General features: G+C 39.7%; 1 protein-coding gene across 1 annotated transcript; it reads right to left on the bottom strand.

Annotated features, from left to right (window-relative positions):
* Positions 1-10,141: 10,141 nt before the first annotated feature.
* LOC136535963 (uncharacterized) lies at positions 10,142-19,538 on the bottom strand. The gene is made up of 20 exons (XM_066528412.1): positions 19,083-19,538; positions 17,690-17,822; positions 16,712-16,848; positions 16,575-16,620; positions 15,577-15,792; positions 14,992-15,495; positions 14,727-14,861; positions 14,406-14,621; positions 14,242-14,331; positions 13,922-14,163; positions 13,762-13,850; positions 13,043-13,083; positions 12,908-12,938; positions 12,706-12,828; positions 12,407-12,621; positions 12,151-12,246; positions 11,955-12,067; positions 11,042-11,177; positions 10,850-10,954; positions 10,142-10,778 (listed from the first exon to the last, which is right to left on the bottom strand). The coding sequence occupies exons 1-20, from the start codon at positions 19,355-19,357 to the stop codon at positions 10,578-10,580; spliced, it is 3,144 nt and encodes a 1,047-aa protein (XP_066384509.1). The 5' UTR covers positions 19,358-19,538; the 3' UTR covers positions 10,142-10,577.
* Positions 19,539-20,621: the final 1,083 nt, after the last annotated feature.

A 20,621-nucleotide genomic window follows, 5' to 3' on the forward strand; every position in this document is an offset into this window, starting at 1 on the left:
CAATGGGACGATGATGACATTATTGTTGAATATGGTGCCTTCAATTATACTGCAATGGGAGAAGCTGAAGAAGAGGTAGGGGCAGAAGATGAGCCCGCTGATGATCTTGGTCAGGCCATTCGTGATGCACAAAGAGAATACAAAAGTGAAAAAGAAAAGATCAAGTTCGAGCGCATGCTAGAGGATCACAACAAATTGCTATACGCAACTTATGATGCGGGGCAGAAAAAGTTGGGTACCACACTGGAATTGCTGCAATGGAAAGCAAATAATGATGTATCTGACAAGGGATTTAGGGAGTTACTGAAAATCCAAAAGAAGATGCTTTCGAAGGATAACGAATTGCCTGCCACTACGTACGAAGCAAAACAGGTAGTCTGCCCTTTGGGAGTAGAAATCCAGAAGTTACATGCATGTCCTAATGACTACATCCTCTATCATGGCGAGGAGTATGAGAAGTTAGATACATGCCCGGTATGTCATGCATCGCTGTATAAGATCAGGCGAGATGACCCTAGTGATGTTGAGGGCAAACGTCCCATGAAGAAAATCCTTGCCAAGATTATGTGGTATGCTCCTATAATACCACGCTTGAAACGTCTATTTAGAAACAAAGACCATACAAAGTTGTTGCGATGGCACAAAGAAGACCGTAAGGTAGACAATATGTTGAGACACCCTACTGATGGGTCCTAGTGGAGAGCAATCGATAGAGAATTCCCAGAGTTTGCAAATGACGCAAGAAACTTAAGGTTTGCTTTAAGTATGGATGGTATGAATCTTTTTAGGGAGCAGAGCAGTAGTCATAGCACTTGGCCTGTTACTCTATGTATCTACAACCTTCCTCCCTAGTTATGCATGAAGCGTAAGTTTATTATGATGCCAGTGCTCATCCAAGGCCCAAGGCAACCTGGCAACGACATTGATGTGTATCTAAGGCCACTAGTTGAAGAACTTCTACTTTTGTGGAATAGACCAGGTGTACGTGTGTGGGGTGAGCATAAATAAGAGCACTTTGACTTGCGAGCATTGTTGTTCGTAGCAATCAATGATTGGCCTGCTCTAAGTAATCTTTTAATACAATCAAACAAGGGATATAATGCATGCACGCACTGTTTTGATGACATTAAAGGTACATTCTTGAAAAAATGTTGAAAGGTCGTGTACCTTGGCCCTCGTCAATTTCTTCCTGCGAATCACCCTCTAAGAAAGAAAGGCAAGCATTTTAAAGGTAAGGTAGACCACCAGACCAAGCCGTGCAACTGAACTGGTTAGGATGTACTCAATATGGTTAAGGATGTGAAAGTAGTATTTGCAAAGGCACATGGCAGCAAACCTGTTCTGAACGACGCCAACGATAACTCACCCATGTGGAAGAAGAAATCTATGTTTTGGGAGCTACCCTATTGGCAAGTCCTAGAGGTCCGTAGCGCGATTGACATGATTCACCTAACGAAGAATCTTTGTGTGAACCTGCTAGGCTTCATGGGTGTGTATGGAAAGCCTAAGGACACACTTGAAGCACGATAGGACCTGCGGTGTTTAAAAGAATGAGACAACCTGCATCCAGATAAGATAGATGATGGACGCCATTATTTAAGTCATGCCAGCTACACTCTTAGCAAAGAAGAGAAGGAAAGCATGTTTGAATGCCTAGCAAGCATCAAGATACCATATAAATTCTCCTCGAATATAAAGGGTATAATAAATATGCCAGAGAAGAAATTCATAAACTTAAAGTCCCATGACTGCCACGTGCTCATGACGCAATTGCTTCCAGATGCATTAAGAGAAATTCTACCTCCAAATGTACGTCTAGCCACCGTGAAACTATGTACATTCCTCAATGCAATTTCTCAGAAGACAATCGATCCAATGGATCTAGCTAAACTATAGAATGATATGGTTCAATATCTTGTCAGCTTTGAGTTAGTGTTCCCTCCTTCCTTCTTTAATATCATGACACACCTCCTAGTTCACCTGGTCAAGGAGATTAGCATTCTCGGTCCTGTGTTCCTACACAACATGTTCCCTTTTGAGAGGTTTATGGGAGTCCTAAAGAAATATGTTTACAACCGTGCTCGGTCAGAAGGAAGCATCGCCAAGGGCTATGAAATAGAGGAGGTCATTGAGTTTTGTGTTGACTTTATTCCTAACCTTGACCCGATTGGTGTTCCTGAATGGCGACACGAGGGGAGACTAAGTGGAAAGGAGACACTAGGGAAGAAACAATATATTGGTATGCAGGACAATTATTCTAATAAAGCACACTATATAGTTCTACAAAACTCCTCCTTGGTGGATTCGTATATCGAGACACATAAAGAGTTGCTCCGATATGAGTTTCCAAGGAAGTCTAAAGCTTGGATTACGCGTCAACACATGGAAACTTTCAGCGACTGGTTGCGAAAAGAATGTCAGGGTGATGAGAGTATTGATGAGCAACTGTATTTGTTGGCTAGGCAGCCATCGTGGCATATCCTCACATACAAAGGGTACGAGATAAATGAGAATACATTTTACACAGTAGCCTAAGATAAAAGGAGCACCAACCAAAACAGTGGTGTCCGCATAGATGCCACCGACCCTAATGGAAATAAGCAAACATATTATGGCCGCATAGAGGAGATATGGGGACTAAATTATGCACCTACTTTTAAGGTATCTTTGTTCAAGTGCCAATGGGTAAAGACGACTGGAGGCGGGGTAGCAGTCGACAACCAGTATGGAATGACAACCGTGGACCTCAACAATATTGGGTACAAAGATGAACCGTTCGTCCTTGCCAAGGATATGAATAAGGTGTTCTATGTCAAGGACATGTCTACAAAACCAAAGAGAGGGAAAAACAACAACGACCCAATCAATGAGCCAAAGCACCACATAGTTCTTTCAAGGAAAAGAAACATCGTTGGAATTGAAGACAAGTCAGACATATCAAAAGATTATGAAAAGGATGACCGAATTCCACCCTTCACAGTGAACAAAGATCCAAGCATCCATCTAAATGATGAGGACACTCCATGGTTACGGCACGATCATAACCAAGGGATATACGTTAAGAAGAAGTTCACTATTGTGCCCGCTTGATATATATAGTGATGTTTAATAGTGTGTATTAGAGGCATTATGTAATAATTGTGAATTCAGAGATGTTTATTAGGTGTTTCCTTTTTTCTATGTTCAGATTAAATTTGTGTTTGATGGTGGGATTTTCATGTCGCTTTTGGACAATGAGTGATGAAAAAATAAAAAGATTTACATTAAAATGATGTGAAAACAAATTTTGAATCGAAAACAAAAGTTTTAATGATTTAAATTAAACACTACATTTTTGCATTAACAAAATAGTAATTATTAATGACATTATGTTTCAATATTTATAAGAAAAAACAAAAAACTTTAGGTCACATAATTTTCCAGTGTGCAATAAAGCAAAAGTAAATCCATATTCTTTTAAAATAATTTTATGCCTTGTATTTAATTTACTATACAATTAACAAGACTTTAACATTTTATAGAAAGAAATATATAAAAAAAACAAATGGAGCTTGAAACGAGCGGGAAGTGAATCTATAGCCCAACTTTAGTCCCGGATAGATCTACCACCCGGGACTAAAGGTAGGCTGTATTTTTTGTGGCCCGCCAAAAATACACCTTTAGTCCCGGCTCGTAATACCAGCCGGGACTAAAGGTGGTAATACGTTTAGTCCCGGCTGGTATTATCAGCTGGGACTAAAGGTCTTTTAGTCCTGGGCGTTTACAGAAGCCGAGACTAAAGGTCCCTCCTCTATATAAGGCGGCCGTTTCTTCCTCCTCCTCACTCTTCGTCTTCGTCGCCCATCGCCACTGCCGCCGCCGCCGCCCTCGTCACCCTCAACATCTCTCCGCCTCCGCGTGACGAGCAACAGCGCCAGTGGAAGCGCTGCCGCACCTTCCCCGTGCTCGAGCTCGACGCTGCAGCGGAGGAGCCGCCCTAGCCGACGCACCACCGAGGATGAGGAGCCCCGGAGCCAGCGATGAGACCCCCTCGTCATCCCCATCGCCGCGTGATCATCCTCGTCATCGAGAGATCACCTCCGACCAGCACCACGCCTCGAGCTCGTCCTTCGTCCCCAGCGGCTGGCTCTACGTGCACGCGCGCCTCATCCTGGCCGGCTCCACGTGCTCGTCATCCTCCACGCTCATCGTCCTCGATCTCCTCACCGTGTGCTTGTGCTCGTGCTCGCCCTCGCCATCGTGCTTGTGATCGCCATGCTATATGTGAGCAACAATGTGTGTATGAGTGTATGCACATAGAAAAAATAGATATATTTTATTTGTAGATAAAATAGAAAAATGTAGTAGTTTACTTAAATATAATATATATATATATAGAAAAAATGTTGAGTGGATGAATTGTAGAAAAAATGTAGTAGTGTACTATAATATATAGTTGTAGAAATATATTAGAATCTTCGTCACAATTGAAAAGATTGTTTTTATTAGTGCTATGAATTTTTTGGTATATATATCTAAATTTTGATATATTGACATTAATGCTGATATATATCCTAATATCCTAAGCTCTGCTCCAAACCCTAACCCGGCCGAGCTCTGCTCTGAACCCTAACAAAGGCGTAAATAATAACCTTGAATTCTATAGTTATATATATTTGATTCTTCATAATTAGGGTGCCATGAATTTTGATATATTTATATACACCAATGTAGATCAGGATATATATAACCTAATATCATGAACTCGCTCCTAATCCTAACCCGGCCGAGCTCCACTCCAAACTCTTATATATATCCTAATCAAGTTTTGCGCATGCAAACCCTAACCAGAGCTCAGCGTAAATAATAACCCTAAATTCTATAATTATTTAAGTTTAATCACCTAGCTCTATCCATTAAATAGCATATGCATGACTAGTGTATGGTTTTCATTGTTATATATATAAATTTGTTATACATACATATTAGAGAGTTATAAATTTGTATTGTTATATATATATATATATTTGTTATACATATTAGAGAGTTTTAAATTTATATTGTTATATATATATCACTTGCCAATAAATATTTCTAGAAAATAAGAAATCAAAGTTACGCTTTGGAGACTTAAATTTTGAGTGTAGTTATTTAATTAATTTTAAGCACATGACTCGATCCATTTTATAGATATATGGTTTTTATTTTTTATAGATATATCTAGTGGTGTAAAAGCTAGATGGCTGCCCCGAGAGACAACATGGATGAAGAAATGATGGATATTATCAACACCGGCACTCAATTTGTCGATGGTGACCAGCAGGATGTAGATGACGGGAGTCAATACCTGGCTCTTGAAAATAATCAAGAAAATATTATGCAAGAAAATACTAGCGAGGTATATATATTTATATATATATTTGAATATTATATATATATATATTTGAATATCTATTATCTATTATGTGTACACATGATATTTATTTATTCTTTTTTTTATACGTAGCCCTCTGGATCGACGACCACAACGGCGAAAAGTAAAAATATTCAAGGCCCGAAAAAGCCATTGGAGGGGCGCTACATAATATCGGAATTCAATATCGAGACAGGCGAACCACTTGGTCCACATGCAAGGAAATTCGTGCAACACTGTGGGTACCTTGTAAGAGACAGACTTCCGATCAGTGTCCGTGAATGAAAGCAAAAGATCAACGAGCCTCATGTTAGTTTTGTCTCTGATCTTCATAAGAATTTAATTTGGGATGATATCCTTCAACATTTCATGTTGCAAGCGGATGATTATGATGATATCAACGATGATGAATTAAAGGAGCTAGTTCGAAAGTGGGCTATGAAGAAGATGGCCACACAATTTCAGACTTGGAAGAAATCTCTATACACGAAATACGTCAAGAAGAACCTAACGCTAAATTTCAATACTAGAGACCCGCTCGTAAAGTTGAGGCCCTACTAGAATGATTTTGTACAGTACAAGACATCGAAAGAGGGTGAGGAACGGGTGAGAAGGAACAAGAGAATGCCTGACAGAAGGTATACCACCATGGCATGAGATCAGATGGCTACGCGACTACCATTTCCAAGTGAGAAAAAATGTAAGCGAACATTTTTGCCAAGGGTATCACACCAAAATCACTTAATTGACCCAAACGCACGAAGAATTGGTTTTTCGCTTATAGGGAAAGATTGGACCTAGAGACCGGGAAGCTGGTTCATGGCCCAAAACTCAAAAAAAGCAACACAAAGATTTTCTTATGCTCTACAAGCTAAAGCTATTGGTGCGTTCAGGTCCAATAGAGAGAAGGATGAACTAACGTATGCCATCGAGACTGCTGAACACAGTGGCCGAACGAGAGGTTTAGGACGGAACATTTCTTGGGCGCATGGTTTCCATAACGACAGAGATACCTACAGAAGCCAGTAGAGAAGGAAGGATAAGAAAGCAGCGCGGATCAGCAGGTTGGAGGAATATGTTTGTGAGTCACGGGAGGCGTTGCTTCAAGCACAGGAGCGTGAAAAAGACATGCACGCTAGAATGCAGGATGAAATCATAAAGCAAGAGCAAATAGCAATGAGTGCCCAAAGGCAGGCATCAGATCTAGGAATCAACATTAATACTAGCCCCCTGATCAGTTGAAAATTAGCTGCGCTTCCACGGAGTTGTCAAATTAAGATGACGCAATGCTACGTTTTTTCGTGGATGACATCACTGCACCGTTTACATCATGTGAGCTACATATTCCAAAAGAGAATGCCACAATCATGGTGGCTCTCGGTGTTTTTTCTCCTCTAGATTCTACCAAGACACCAAGAATCTATGGAGCAATAATACCACCTGGATATGTTATTGTCTCAATGGATAGAGTTAACAAAGGTTTTAGTGATCTAGCTCTTGACATTTCAGGAGGTGATGGGGAGAAGACTCTAGGAGAAGCAGAGAAGACATTCATACTATGGCGCAAGCGCTACATCATTATTCTCAGGGTCTCTAGTCCACCACCGCTTCCTCAACTGCCAGACAATAGGTGCGGATAAAAGTGAAAGAAATAATTTTTTCACTAATTTTCTATTGGCATGCATGATTAATAATAACAATTTCTTATACCTAATTATTCTTTTTTGTACTCACACAGCAGGGCCTCCGTCAACCTAAGTCTAATTATTCAATCTCCAGATCATCATAGTACTCCAAGCAATGATTATGCAACGCCGCCACCACCGCCACCTCCAAAGAGGTCTCCAACGCCTCCAAGGAGGTCTCCAACGGCTGCCCCGCCTCCCTTGATGACCAAGAAGCAGCCAGCTCCTAAGAGGTCCGCCCCGTAAACGAAGCCGTTGGCCCACCAGCCGGCAAAGAAGAAAGCCTCCTCTAATCCAGTTATTCCCCAAAAACTGTTTTACGAAAAAAGTGAAAAGGAATTAAATGCTGCAGTACAAAAAGATGTGAACAATTTTTTTCGAAAAAGTAAGAAAGCAACGAGAAGCGAGGGAAAACCCGGAGAAACCGTACTTCTACCTACCTCCAGATCTTCTAAGAAATATGGTGGACCAGAAAAAACGGGAATCTCAAAAGACCCTGCCAAAATCAGACTACGGCCGCTCTCTCACCAAGTTATTTGAGGCGGAGCAGAAAAAGACTAGAGCAGAGAAATGTGTTGCACAACTCGGACAACAATCGCAACAATCAGTCCCCCCTCTTGTCATTCGTAATGAATATGGTTCAAACTTAGACTTACTGGACGTCGATTTTGAGGATCTGATTCGGTTTTATGAGGATAATAGTTTGGACCTTGCCCAAGTGCTCACTGAAGGACCATCTGCTCCGAAAGTGGATCACTGGAAGAAATTTAAATATGAAAAGAGTCTATACAACCCTAAGGCCTTAGGTGAACTGGGTACGCAAATATATCTGCTAAACAAGTGGTACATGGCGGCGTGTGAACGGGGAGAGACCTTTGTTTCTGTCAGAGTTAGAAACCAACATTATTTCCGTGGCGATGACGTTATATATGTCGAGTGTTTAGAATTACACCAACTATGCCACCTGAACTCTCTCGACAAAAGTCTCATTAGCTGCTATTGTCTGTAAGTGTGATTATTTTCTACTATTAAAGTGTATATATATAAAGCTACATGTATATATATAAATTATATATCCCCGCACTATATTTTTATATATGCAGATATGAGATGACAGAACTCAGAAAGAGAAAGGATAATAATGTTGGTTTCGTTGATCCAAATGTCGTATTCAAACACCCTAATCCCCCGCATCAATGGAAAGCTGAACTCGAGAAAAATCTTATGAGGTTTTTAGTGAACCAACAAAACAAGGACATACTCTTCCCCTATAACTTTAAGTGAGTGTTAAATAATTAATGTCAATCATATGGACATTTGTTCAATTATTTGCTTACTAGCTAAGCTATCTCCCATATATATATATATGTTGACTCTAGTTAATGTCGATCATATTTGTGTATAAAAACATATGCAGCAATCATTGAATATTGATGATCATCGATATGGCCAATAGTCGGTTGAGCATCTTAGACTCGTTAAGAAAAGAGCAAACAGAGTACCAAGACATGATAGATATTATCCAAGGGTAATTTAGTCTCTCTAGCAACTATATATACCCCGATCTCTTAACTGCAACAATTATTAAAGGCCAAATTAATTTTTTATTTTATTGGGCGCAGTGTTTGGAAAAGTTTCATTGAGGAACACCACATGAAATATTGCAAAGCGCCACCGGATGTAATCGCACATAAAGTAAGTACTAGCTATATATATATATATATATATATATATATATATATATATATATATATATATATATATATATATAAAATTCAATTAACACCATGCATGATTTTAATTCACCGGATCTTTTTTCTCGTAAAAGTTGGTTCTAAGGCAAGAACAGGGGACCAACTACTACGGATATTATGTTTACGAGTTCATCATGGCGTACGCAAAAAGAACTCCTGAAGAGATCCTTAAAGTACGTTATATAAATATATTCATATATTCACAATTTCTTTTATTGCTGATATATATAAGTAATCACCTGACCAACACACACACACACACACACACATATATATATATATATATATATATATATATATATATATATATATATATATATATATATATATATATATACTTTTTCTTTAATTTTTATTGAAGACTCTATGGTTGAAGGAAAAAGTCATACGACGTGACCAACTGAAAGCAATTCAAGAGACCATAGCAGGATTTCTTAATGATCAGGTCTTAAACCCGTCGACAAGTTCTACAATGACATGAACGAAACATGGAAGCCAAACCAGATGGAGTGAATTTGTTATCCCAGGGATATGATAGAATATACAATGCAAGCTTTATTTATAATATATATATATACATATTATATATACATAAAATAACGTACAATATATGTATATGCATGTAATATATACGTTAGTTTCATACTTTAGTTTCTACAAAATGTTCGAACATTATAAGCGTGTAGAATACGTATAGTATTAACAGCGTAGAATGCGTATTCAAAAACCTATTCGAAAACCAAAACGAATCATCAATTGAAAATAGAAAAAAAAGAAAAAAAAAGAAAATCTTTAGTCCCGATTGGTACCAACCGGGACTAAAGGGTCAGCCCACGTGGCCAGACCGAAAGGCCTCTTTAGTCCCGGTTGTTACCAACCGGGGCTAAAGGTGAACCTTTAGTCCCGGACGAAAAATCGAGACTAAAGCAGAGACCCTTTAGTTCCAGATTCATGCTTCCATGACTGAAGGGCTTTCCTATCCGGGAGACTGTACGAGTGGACCTTGGTCCAAAGAGTGGATCGTGGACGGGGATGGCGACCGGCGCTCCCGTCCCTGGCTAATCCTTCGTCAATAAGAAACAAAACTTTCCCAAACCGGCATTGCGCAGCCGCACTATGGATCGATGAGCGCATGGCCACGCTGCTCAGGTTGTACTGGCTCTTTCTTGTAATTGTTTTAGCTTTTCCAGTAGTATCCATACTTTTGATTTCTTTCCCCGCTTCCAAGATTTTCTATTCGCGACACCACAAGGAGCGCCTTTTCCAACTTGGGCACGACAAGGTACGCAATCCGGACGAACAACAGCTAGTGGTATGAGCGGTATGTATACAAAATTTGCCAGTTGCAGAGTAATACATTCTCTCCATTTAAAACTCTCTTCTATATACAACAGCAATCAATGAATTGCAACGACAGGTAAAAAATTCCAAAAACAAGAGCATAAATAACCAAAAACCGGAACCTGAATACAGGCAGGCACTCACAGATGCGCTGTCGACCAAGGCCTATACCGTTAGCCGTACAGGGCTCCAAAGCAAGCACAACTATGTAACTCAAAAAAGAGAGGAACCAAGCTCACCATATAATCAAGCATGCGCCAACCTGACACAACTCTGCTCACTCTTGCCAATGCAAGCACTCCATCTGGTTTGATCCGTGTGATCAGATCCTCAGGAAATGGCCATGGCAAAACCAAAACAAAATCAACCAGAAGGAGGAGCCAACGAAAAGCTTGTCCTCAGAGGTCATCTTCTACTGGCAAATGAAGCCAGCGCGCTTGCATGAGCTGGTGGAAGGGCACTCAGTATTGGCTGCATTTGCTGGCCATAGACAGATATCAAGTGAGAAACAGCCTTGCCAATATTTGTTTTGACTTCATCACTCTCATCTGGGGATACCACCACTTGGGCAAACACATGTATGACATCAGGCACAAGAGGAAGGATCTGCAATTGAAAAAATGTTAGGTTTGGCCCATGAATATAGACCGATAATGGACATCTGGTTCTAGAATCACCTGGGGATGTGATGATAATAATAAACTGCAGATGCAACCATAGACAGTCATTGATTCTTCATGATCTTCTTTTAGTGGCAAAGCTTTGATAAAAACTGGAAGAACCTATAAGAAAGCAATCAAACGCTTGTTACACTTTTGAATCTGAAACATGAAGCTGTCCAAACATACTAACTACAATGTTGTTCAAACCTGGTTGAGAGGAATTGACTGAGGCTGCACCATTATCATCCTAGCAATAGCACCAGCAGCATTATCTCTTACTGCATCATCTGATTCTGAGTTACCAAACAAATTATGCAGAGAACGAAGTATATCCCCATAGTATCTGCATAAAGATGAACAAGAACTAGTGAGCAACAAAATTACAGTATCAGGTGTTACTCTTTATTTTAGTTATGTAATGGAGACATTGAGAAGTAATCCAACTGCTGACTATAAAATGGAACAGCATCAAATATGTCTCATGATTCTTAGCTGCACCATCCAACACTTCAGAATGCTAGACCACTTTAAATTTAGGAGCAGTGTTCAAGTTTATCAACAAATCTCATGGCAGGCTATTCACTAGAGGAAAAAAATGGTTTCTTTTTTTTGGTCATTTTGAGAAGAACTCTGAAAGACCATCAGGTCCAGATGGTCATGGTTACTTCTAGGGTCCAGCAAAGAAAGAGAACCCAAACAGCATATGGTTTTGAAGTTGAGGATATGGCAATTGAGAAGTATAGGAAAAGAATACGGTTCTAATTAAACTGCTCACTTGCTGACATATATTAATCTAAATATATCGAATATGGATAAAGTGAGCATAACACATACTTTCCCCTTGTATCTATATAAGAAAAATGTTGCATTTGGGAAATTAAATCAGTAAAATGCAAAGTCATTATTTCATCAGCTAGCTTTTCTGATCATAAAGAAAACTTAAAAAATACAAGCTTTTTTCTCAAATGACGCAAGAGAAATGCGTGTCATTTCATCAAAAGTAAGCACACAACATTTTTTATTAGTGCAGCATACATCTTTTTATTGCTAATGCGCATATAAATTAAATACTACTTTCTTGCATCATCAAATATGATGATTCTAGAAAAAAAATACATACTTCAGTGCTGCAGCACCCCCATTCTTGCATATCTCGCCAACACAGAAAGCAGCATTTCTCCTATTAGTAGCATCAGATGACGCAAGCTCTTTCAACACCAAAGGCATTATCTTCTGAAGAATCCAAATGAAACAGTATGAAAGGGGCCGTTGAAATGATAAAAATTCATAGACATTAAAGAATGCTAGAAACATACATCAACATAAGCAGATATTGGAGCACCCATTTCCTGAGCAACCTCAGCTAAGGTTGCCACAACCATAGTCTTATCTTGGGGGGGATGGGGAGATTTCTGCATTTATTCCAGGAAGTAGTTTCAAAAGCAAAATACAAGACCACCATGTGTTTCAAAAGTATAGAACTTCCATTGAATTAATTAATCAATTGATGTGGAGCAAATGGGACTATGGAATACGCGCATATAGAGAGGGGAAGGGGGGGGGGTAACATACAGCAAATTTCATCAACGGATCAAATAATTTTGCAAAGATAGGATGAAAATAAGATCCCATCACTTTTGCAAAAGCAGGCAAAAGATCTGAAACTGCATCCATGAGGACTTCATCATGGTCAATGTCGCCATCATCCTCACCATCTGATTCTACTTGTTGACAGCTTGATTCTTGACGTAAAAGAATCAGTGTTGCCTCAGCAAGCCTTAGCATGTCTGAAAGAGAGCACAGAAGGGCCAGTCTTTAACAACACAACCTAGTATTTTCAGGCCAACCAGTACTGAACAGGCACAGCTTACAAGGCTCAATTGCAGTAAAACCACAGTCCTTCACAATGTCTGCTACACTCATGCAAGCTTGTGCAACTACCTCTTTATCGTCATCCTCTGTCATAGTCTTGATGTAGATGTTCAAAACAGTATCTGAAAAAATAAATGTGGCATGGTTATTTGCTATCAAACAGGCCAAACAAACGTGAAATGCAGTATATCCAGCATTTACCAAGGACATCCTTCTGTTTCTCTAGTACATCCTGGATGGTACAAAAGAAAACATTATTTCATCAAAATTAATCTTTAAATCGCCAGAAGGTACGAAGGAGGTAGCATACGAATATTAGCACAACAAAATACTCACAGCATGTGTAGGAGGTATTGCCCTAACAGCAGTTAGAATATCTGCAAGAAGGGTTATCAATGTAACTACCAACAAAGCCATAAAATCACATTTTACGGAACACTACAGAAAATAATATACATTAAGATATGTTGAAAAAATACACTTACTTATACTAGTGATAAATTATGAAGTACAGATGTTTCGAATTGATTAACAACATACCATTCTGGATTTTATGCAAAATATTGTTGGAATAGCACTTTTATTCTTTTTCCTGTAATTATCATATAAAAATAGTTGGCTACTGCACTACCATTGGGTGAGTCCATGAGTCTACCTCTACCTAATGTTTTGTTAAGTTTTGGCATTCCAATATGAAATAAGAATGCTGAAACCTCAGTACACAGACAATAGTTATAAAAGCACTTCATTTAAAAGGCCACACTTCAGTGGATTATATGCCCCTTTTCACCTTGTATTTCAGTAATTCAGATAGCTAGACAACTTCACATAGTGCAGAGTGCAGAATATGTTTTTAAGACATTTAATTTCATTCACCAAATATTTTTTTTTGTGAGTACTGATTTCGTAAAGTTACAGATTAAGCAATCAACTCTTCTTTTTGTTGAACCATTTAGCCTGACAATGAAATTTCCACAATGCTGCCAGTGCATGAACAAGGGAAAGGAATTCCTTGTGAAAATTCATGCATTAAAGAGAAATAGGGGGTAAATTACGTTTCAAAGAAATGACTGCCTGCAGCCTGAGATCTTCATGGAAATAACCACTGTGCCTGATCAAAATCTTCAGTGACTCCTCCAGATACCTAGTGTCAGTCAAGGAAGTTTCGAAAGGTTAAACTGTGACTAGAGCAGCTTAGCATTTCTCAAAGGATACGGAGCATAGGCACTCTTTGTGTGTAGTGCGAAAAAACCAATGGCCTGTGTTGCAGCAGCTTTCTCATCTAATACCCCCGTCCTAACACTGATATTTCTAACTCTTGGCTCATCATTAACATCATCATCAGATGAAACACCACCAAATCCATTTTCAATACTATCAGCATCATCAATGTCCACAGCAGAACCATCATCCAAGTTGCAGGAAGAAAATACGAGAGGGACAACATGAGGAAGATACTGAAATGTGAAACAACTCACTTTGGTAAATTTAAACATCAATCTGAAATTAAATAAAATTTTAAAGACCCTTGTTACCTGTGAAAAACTATCACCCAAAATTTCAGCAACATTACTAAAGAAACCATGAGTGTACTCTCTGAGTTCACTGTACTCCAATCCAAAACCCTGCGAGTACGAAGAACATAAAGCTTGCACTCAATGCTGTAAAAGTAACTGAAGTTAATGGAACCACAACTTACAGCAATAGCAGCCTCAATAAAAGGAGGCAATATTGCTTCGATCCTTGCTCTGCCAACTGCCATTGCTACTATCCCAACAACCTCAGTAGCCCTAGCACGTGCACACAGATCTTCGTCATTAATAAGCACCATAAAACCTTTCATCATCTCAAGGACTTTTTTGGCGTATGGGGTAAAAGCCTGCTCCGCAGCAGCGGCCACCGAACCAATTGCAGACTGCAGAAAATATCATCATTGTCAAAATAAAAGATGATTTTATGTTAAAATGGTTATCATCTTTCCAATACACAACTTATATAGATACTATATATTACTACACACCATGCATGTCTCTTGCAAGTTCCGAGGACTGCTCTGCAAAGACATAACCAATCTGCATATCAAGGGCTCTAGATATGGTAGGATATCTTCACCCATGTCCTCACAGAATGCTGCAAGAGCATAATATGACTTCTCCTGCAAGAACAAATGAATTAATTGATTATATTGCCAAGTTTACCATCCAACCTAAACAATTATGGAAAAGGATGTTGCCTTGCTGCCCATTTATAGAATAGAAAACATCATCGGCATTTGATGGCTATACCTTAACTTCATCTGATGGGTCTTCAAGAGCATTTAGAATGCATGGAAGTACACTCGCATAATGAGATAAAATTTCTGGTTGCAGGTGTTCAGCAAACTGACCAAGAGCAAAAGATGCAGCGCCTCTAACCATTTGTTCTTGGTCCTTTAAAGCTTCCAAAACAATTTTCAAACAATCCTCCAACTTATCTTTCAAATGTTCACAACAACCCTCTGAGATAACACCCAGTGATGTCACAGCAGCCTCACGATACTTCGGATTAATGTGATGAAAGCTCACAGAAGCAAACTCAAGAACTGGTGCAAGAACATGCCTTGGTAAGTTGATAGCCATTGTATCAATGACTTCGGCAGCAGAACGATCTGCTGCTAGATCAGAATCTTCATCTTCATTAGCTGTTTCCGTAAGCAATGGGCACATAACTTGCAGGATAGGTACAACCAGCTTGTGCTTTTTCAAGAAAGATGCTTTAAATTTTACTAGCCATGAAATTATCTGGATAGCCTGAAACAATCATTTGAAACAACTTAGTAATCTGTAAATAAGTTGGGAGATATATTAGAGGATGCTGAGGCCTGATCAAACCTGTTGCCTTATATTTATTTCCAAATCCTGGTTTGCAGAAACTTCCAGCGAGAATTGCACAATTGACCTCACAGAGTCTCCAAGAAGTGGTGCAGGAGATTCAATTAGTTCGTCAAAAATTTCAAACGCAATGGAAGCAACATCTTCTTCTCCATTAGCAAGACACTGCCTTGATACATTCAAGATACTGGGAACAAAATCCCGAAACATTTTTACCTACAAAATGTACACATATGGTCACAAGTTCACAACATTAGCTGGCAATGTGTCAAATGGTATATTCTGCAAGAACAATCATCAAACATGAAACTAAATTGCAACTGCAAGAAGATAGTGGAGGATGCAGGCAACATTTATACACTTAAAACAAGCGCTCAGAACTCTAGGAAAATTGTATCCGTACAGTTAGCAAGGTGAAATTGAATGTAGCATAACATATTTCATATTTCGCACTGATTTGGAAAGAATATCATGTGCATACAACATAATAATTAGGTACAATTATCCAATGCAATTTGTCCCCAAGCTCCAAGAAAATACAAATTAGATAATTAAAAAAAACTCAGCTACAAGAAGTCCTTAAATATGTAGTTCCCCTTTCTCCGGCAGTATGATAATAAATAACTCAATGGGAACTGTACTTATCTCGAGAACAACTTTCATTTTGCATATATGTTCATTTGGATAAGAGGTTTGCATAGTAATGATTAGAAATGAGTCAGAGCGTACTGCATACTACCTACATTTCAAATTGCAAGTCATTTTAGTATTGTCCTAAGTCAAACTTGTCTAACTTTGAGCAAGTTTATAGAAAATATATTAACATCTACAATATGAAATAAATACACTAAAAAATATATTTCATGTTGCTGTAAATAAAAAATAATAATCCAAGTAGTAGGGCCATAATTATCATAGAACTACCGCATTCTCAACTCTAATCAACTTTAAAGAAACAAAAAAATTAGAAAAATACAGCTGACAAAAGCAAAACTTACAATGTCACCTCCATCATTGACATACTCTATGAATGATCCAACAGCCCTGTTGCACAGAGAAAAGTAGTTCATTCAGAGCACAATTTGGCCAGATATTTTGTTTTCAATGAGCTTTTCGACACAAAAGTTAACCATACTTTAGGGCTGCAATTCTGACTCGAGAGCTAGTTTCGTCTTGCAGACATTTCAGTAAAATAGGTTGCAAATTGTTCAGATGAGACTGAAAAGTAGCTCCGATAGTTTCAGTAAGGGAGCTGAAAAGAATCAAAGCCACCTGCAGAAGAAATAAAATGGCAGCAGAACTTTGAGACACTCAGCATTAGCTTTTTGTTTGCGCAGATAAAGCAGCAGTTGCTTCCTGTACAATCAACCTTTTTTGCAAAACTGTAAAAACAACTTTTGATAATGTAAAATGTTCCCACCAAACAAAATTACAACAGAATACAGGGTTCTAAAATGTTTGCCGCATGCCAGTACAACATGCAATGCTCGGATGAATAATTGATATTAATTAACAAATGCATTATCTGAATGTTAGATCAATTTATTGATGCTAATAACCCAGTTACCCACTGACACAAACATGGAGAAAGGGAAGTGAACAGCAAGTAAAATCATTGAAGAATGGTATAATGACAAATTAGGTTTCACATATGCATCAACAGCGTGACTCCAACTTTTGTTTGTGTTCCTGACCAGCAGGAAAAAGAATAAAATTGTGTGTTTAAAGGAAACAGATAGGGTTTTACACAGACACAAAATGAGTCAGACCATTTAGCCCTTAACTTCAAGAGATTAGATGTATCCTCATATTTAAGACTTCATAATAGACAAATGCAGTAACGTGCACAACAAGGAATAGTGAAGCCGATATGTTGCTGATATGGTGTCAAAATACCAAAAGATACACATTAATTTTAGCTACTGATGTGGTAAAAAATCAGAAACTTACTACAGATAGAAGAAAATGACATTGCAAATACAATTTTGTTATGTTTAACATCTACTCCTATAATTCATCTAATAGGAAACCACAATGTCATTCTCCTTCAATATGAATAGTGTCTATATTCATCTGCTTGGTAGGAATAAACCCTTCATCAAGACAAACTTACTTCTCTATGATCATCTTGTGGACTTTGGCTGCATTGGAAAAGGAAAGGTAACAGCTCTGGCCACTCTCCTGCAGGGATAGCATACTTAGCTATAATGCTCACGACATTTGCACTAGCTCGCCTTACAGGATGACTGCATAAAATGGAAATAGAGACTCTAAGCTTAACAGAAGTACATGTGAACAAAAAGTTGTAAGGCACGTCAAAAATAGATGAACAGCACAAAGTTTTATCTGCAACATTTGCACCAACTGATGAGATGTTTTGTGTTGTAACTTGTAACCATGATCTTCATGAAAACTATGTTCTATGGACCTCAGCAGGTTCTGATTAGTTTCAAGTTTCAACTGTACTAGAGATGTGTATCTCTTGATTTCAACCTACCAGATCCAGTCATTGGTGGTAAATTAATGGTCGACTCTGGTCAATATTCATGCCATGCAAATCTAGAAGTGTGATTTAACAAACTACATGTAAATGTCAAAATGTAACAAAAAATTTAGTTTTGGAGAAGAGATGCTACAGTATTTAGAAGTTTTGGGTCGAAAAAAAATGTAATAAACCATTTGATGTGGGTTTTTTTCTCTGAATTGCATTCCGTATTGGCTCAACGGGACATTTAAATGTGAAGGATGAAATAGAGAACTACACAAGGATTCAATGCCATTGAATGACGTATGAAGAGTGCTTAGAATGCAAAAGTATTCACAATAAAATATCACAAGCCCTTTGTCCTTTGCTTCCACATGGCAGTTGTTCCATGTTTTAACTCTTTACAAAGGAATCTCTGCAAGAGCTTAAGCTGTGGGTTGTGATCGAAGATGTGCCATGAACAAGAACTAAGCAGATTTAGGTCTAGACCCCAAGTAACCAGAAATGGTAGGCCATCGAATATCTGTATCAGTTACCATAATTCGACCACAGCGCACTATCATGTAACCAATTGAAAAAAAGCACGGCCTGGATCAATCAGCTCTAGAGAAACCATGATTAATTTAGCTCAGCAGAAAGTATATTATCATGAGAAGTTGGGATTAATCATCAGTCATGTTATAACATGGATGAGAATATATTGTGCAGATAATCTTCGCAGTAATCATACAAAATTGGGTGAAGCACAAGCGAAATTTCTCCCCAATTGGAATTATATTATATGAGCAATTGCGGTCACAACAGAAGCATCAAAATTCTATGTTGTTTGGGGCCAAACAGTAAGGTTTACTGAAGCTGGAGCTCTCAATTCAATTCTATGATCAGCGCAAACTAATAAGTTGAGAACACACTCAAAGTGTCCTTTATGAAGGACAAATGCGCAATTTAAGTGAATTGAAAACGCACAAATTCTGAGGCAGACATGCGCAGAAGGGTTGGTAATAGGTATCTAGCAAAGAACCTGTGGTCGAGTGTGATTGAGTCGATGAGGGCTTGCTTAAGTGATGCCTTGGAGTCCGGGTGAAGCTTGGGCCAGTGAGAGGTGATCTTCTTGCGGAGTAGCACGGCGGCGAGCTGGCGGACGTTCGGGGTCTTGGCCGTGCGGAGATGGTGGACGAGCGCGGGGACCACCTGCGGGTCGCGGGCCAGCCGCCGGATCTGCTCCTCCGCCTGCCGACGCGCGTCGTTGTCCGGCATCAGGAACTGGATCAGCAGCAGCTCCAGCGACTGCGCCATTCCTCCCGCCTGATGCTGATTCAGGCCGCCGCCTGAAGGCCTCCTTTTCCTGCGCCCTCGGCCGCGCTGGCGGAGGCGGCGGCGGCGGGCTAGGGGGCAGCAAAAACGCTATCGATTTGGCGGCGTGGTGGCTCGGGCTCTGGTGGCGGCGCGCGTTGGGGCGCGGCGTCAGGGGTTTAGTAGGAGTAGTACGGAAATTGCTGTCTTCTCGTGTTTTTCTTATATATTTTATTTTCTTTGTATATATTAAATGATTTTTAAAATTTTCTGGTCGGAAGGGGAGTGCGAATTTTTTACATTTTAGCATTTTTTTTAAGTTTATCGTATATAGACCCCTAAAGGAAAGATTTCACAAAATAGACCTTTAGCTCGGCGCCATTAGCTCCCTGCCATTTAACCTCGGCCCAACCTTCCTGCCCGAGCATTCTTCCTCTTCTTTCTCCTCCCTCTCGGGTTTTTTCTCTCCCCACTTCACCCTACCTCACGAATCGGCATATTGGATCTTGAAAACTTTGATTTGATCCGTAGATCTTCCAGAGCAAGGTATCATCGCTCCCCTCCTAGTTTTTTCGCATCGATTCGGTATATATTAGTTGGATTTTTTAACGTAATAATCGTCATCACTTAGGGTTTCATTCTATCACTCAATATTAAAGATATGAAGGCACGCCGAATCGACGGCCTTATAGGGTGTCCACGTATGTTCTTTTTATTTAATACGTCAGATAGAGATTTCATGGCTCAGATGAGATAGATGAAGCAACTGCACCCATTAAATGAAGTACGACTTCCTACTGATTGTACGCGGCACGTAAATGGATGTTGGCGCCTAGCAGAGGACAGAGGATTCTCGACATGTATGGTCGGTGCCTAACTAGCATGGTGGTCGCCACACATCCTCGCATGCCGCTGGGGCCTTGCTTGCATGCATGCAAAAGCTGCTGACACTTGCTTGCTTGCTTACTTACTTCACTTGCTTGCTTCACGGGATAATTGGTTGCCCGCAAAAAAAATATCTTATCCCCTCCAATCGACATTCCGTCGTCTCCTCCGTCGCTGTCGCCCTGCCCTCTTCCTTCCCCTGCGCCGCTGCTCTTCCTCTCACAGCGCCGCCCCTCCCCATCACCAGCACCGACGGTGCGCCCTCTCCAGCGCCTGCTCCGCCCCCTCTTGCGGTGGGAAGACAGCGACCCCCTGCGCGGCGCACCGGCGCGAGCACGCCCGAGCGGTTGGTGCCCCTCGGCACGGCGCGGTGCCGGCGGCG

This window comes from Miscanthus floridulus, chromosome 2 (genome assembly GCF_019320115.1).
Source record: "Miscanthus floridulus cultivar M001 chromosome 2, ASM1932011v1, whole genome shotgun sequence".
In the NCBI taxonomy this organism is placed as follows: Eukaryota; Viridiplantae; Streptophyta; class Magnoliopsida; order Poales; family Poaceae; genus Miscanthus; species Miscanthus floridulus.

Bases quoted from the DNA above. Each gene is read 5' to 3' on its own strand.
- LOC136535963 (XM_066528412.1), bottom strand. From the start codon at position 19,357: ATGGCGCAGTCGCTGGAGCTGCTGCTGATCCAGTTCCTGATGCCGGAC. The intron at 16,849-17,689 runs GTAAGTTTGTCT...TTTCTTCTGCAG, and splicing joins CACAAGATGATCATAGAGAA to GTGGCTTTGATTCTTTTCAG. The intron at 14,332-14,405 runs GTAAGTTGTGGT...TCGTACTCGCAG, and splicing joins TTATTGAGGCTGCTATTGCT to GGTTTTGGATTGGAGTACAG.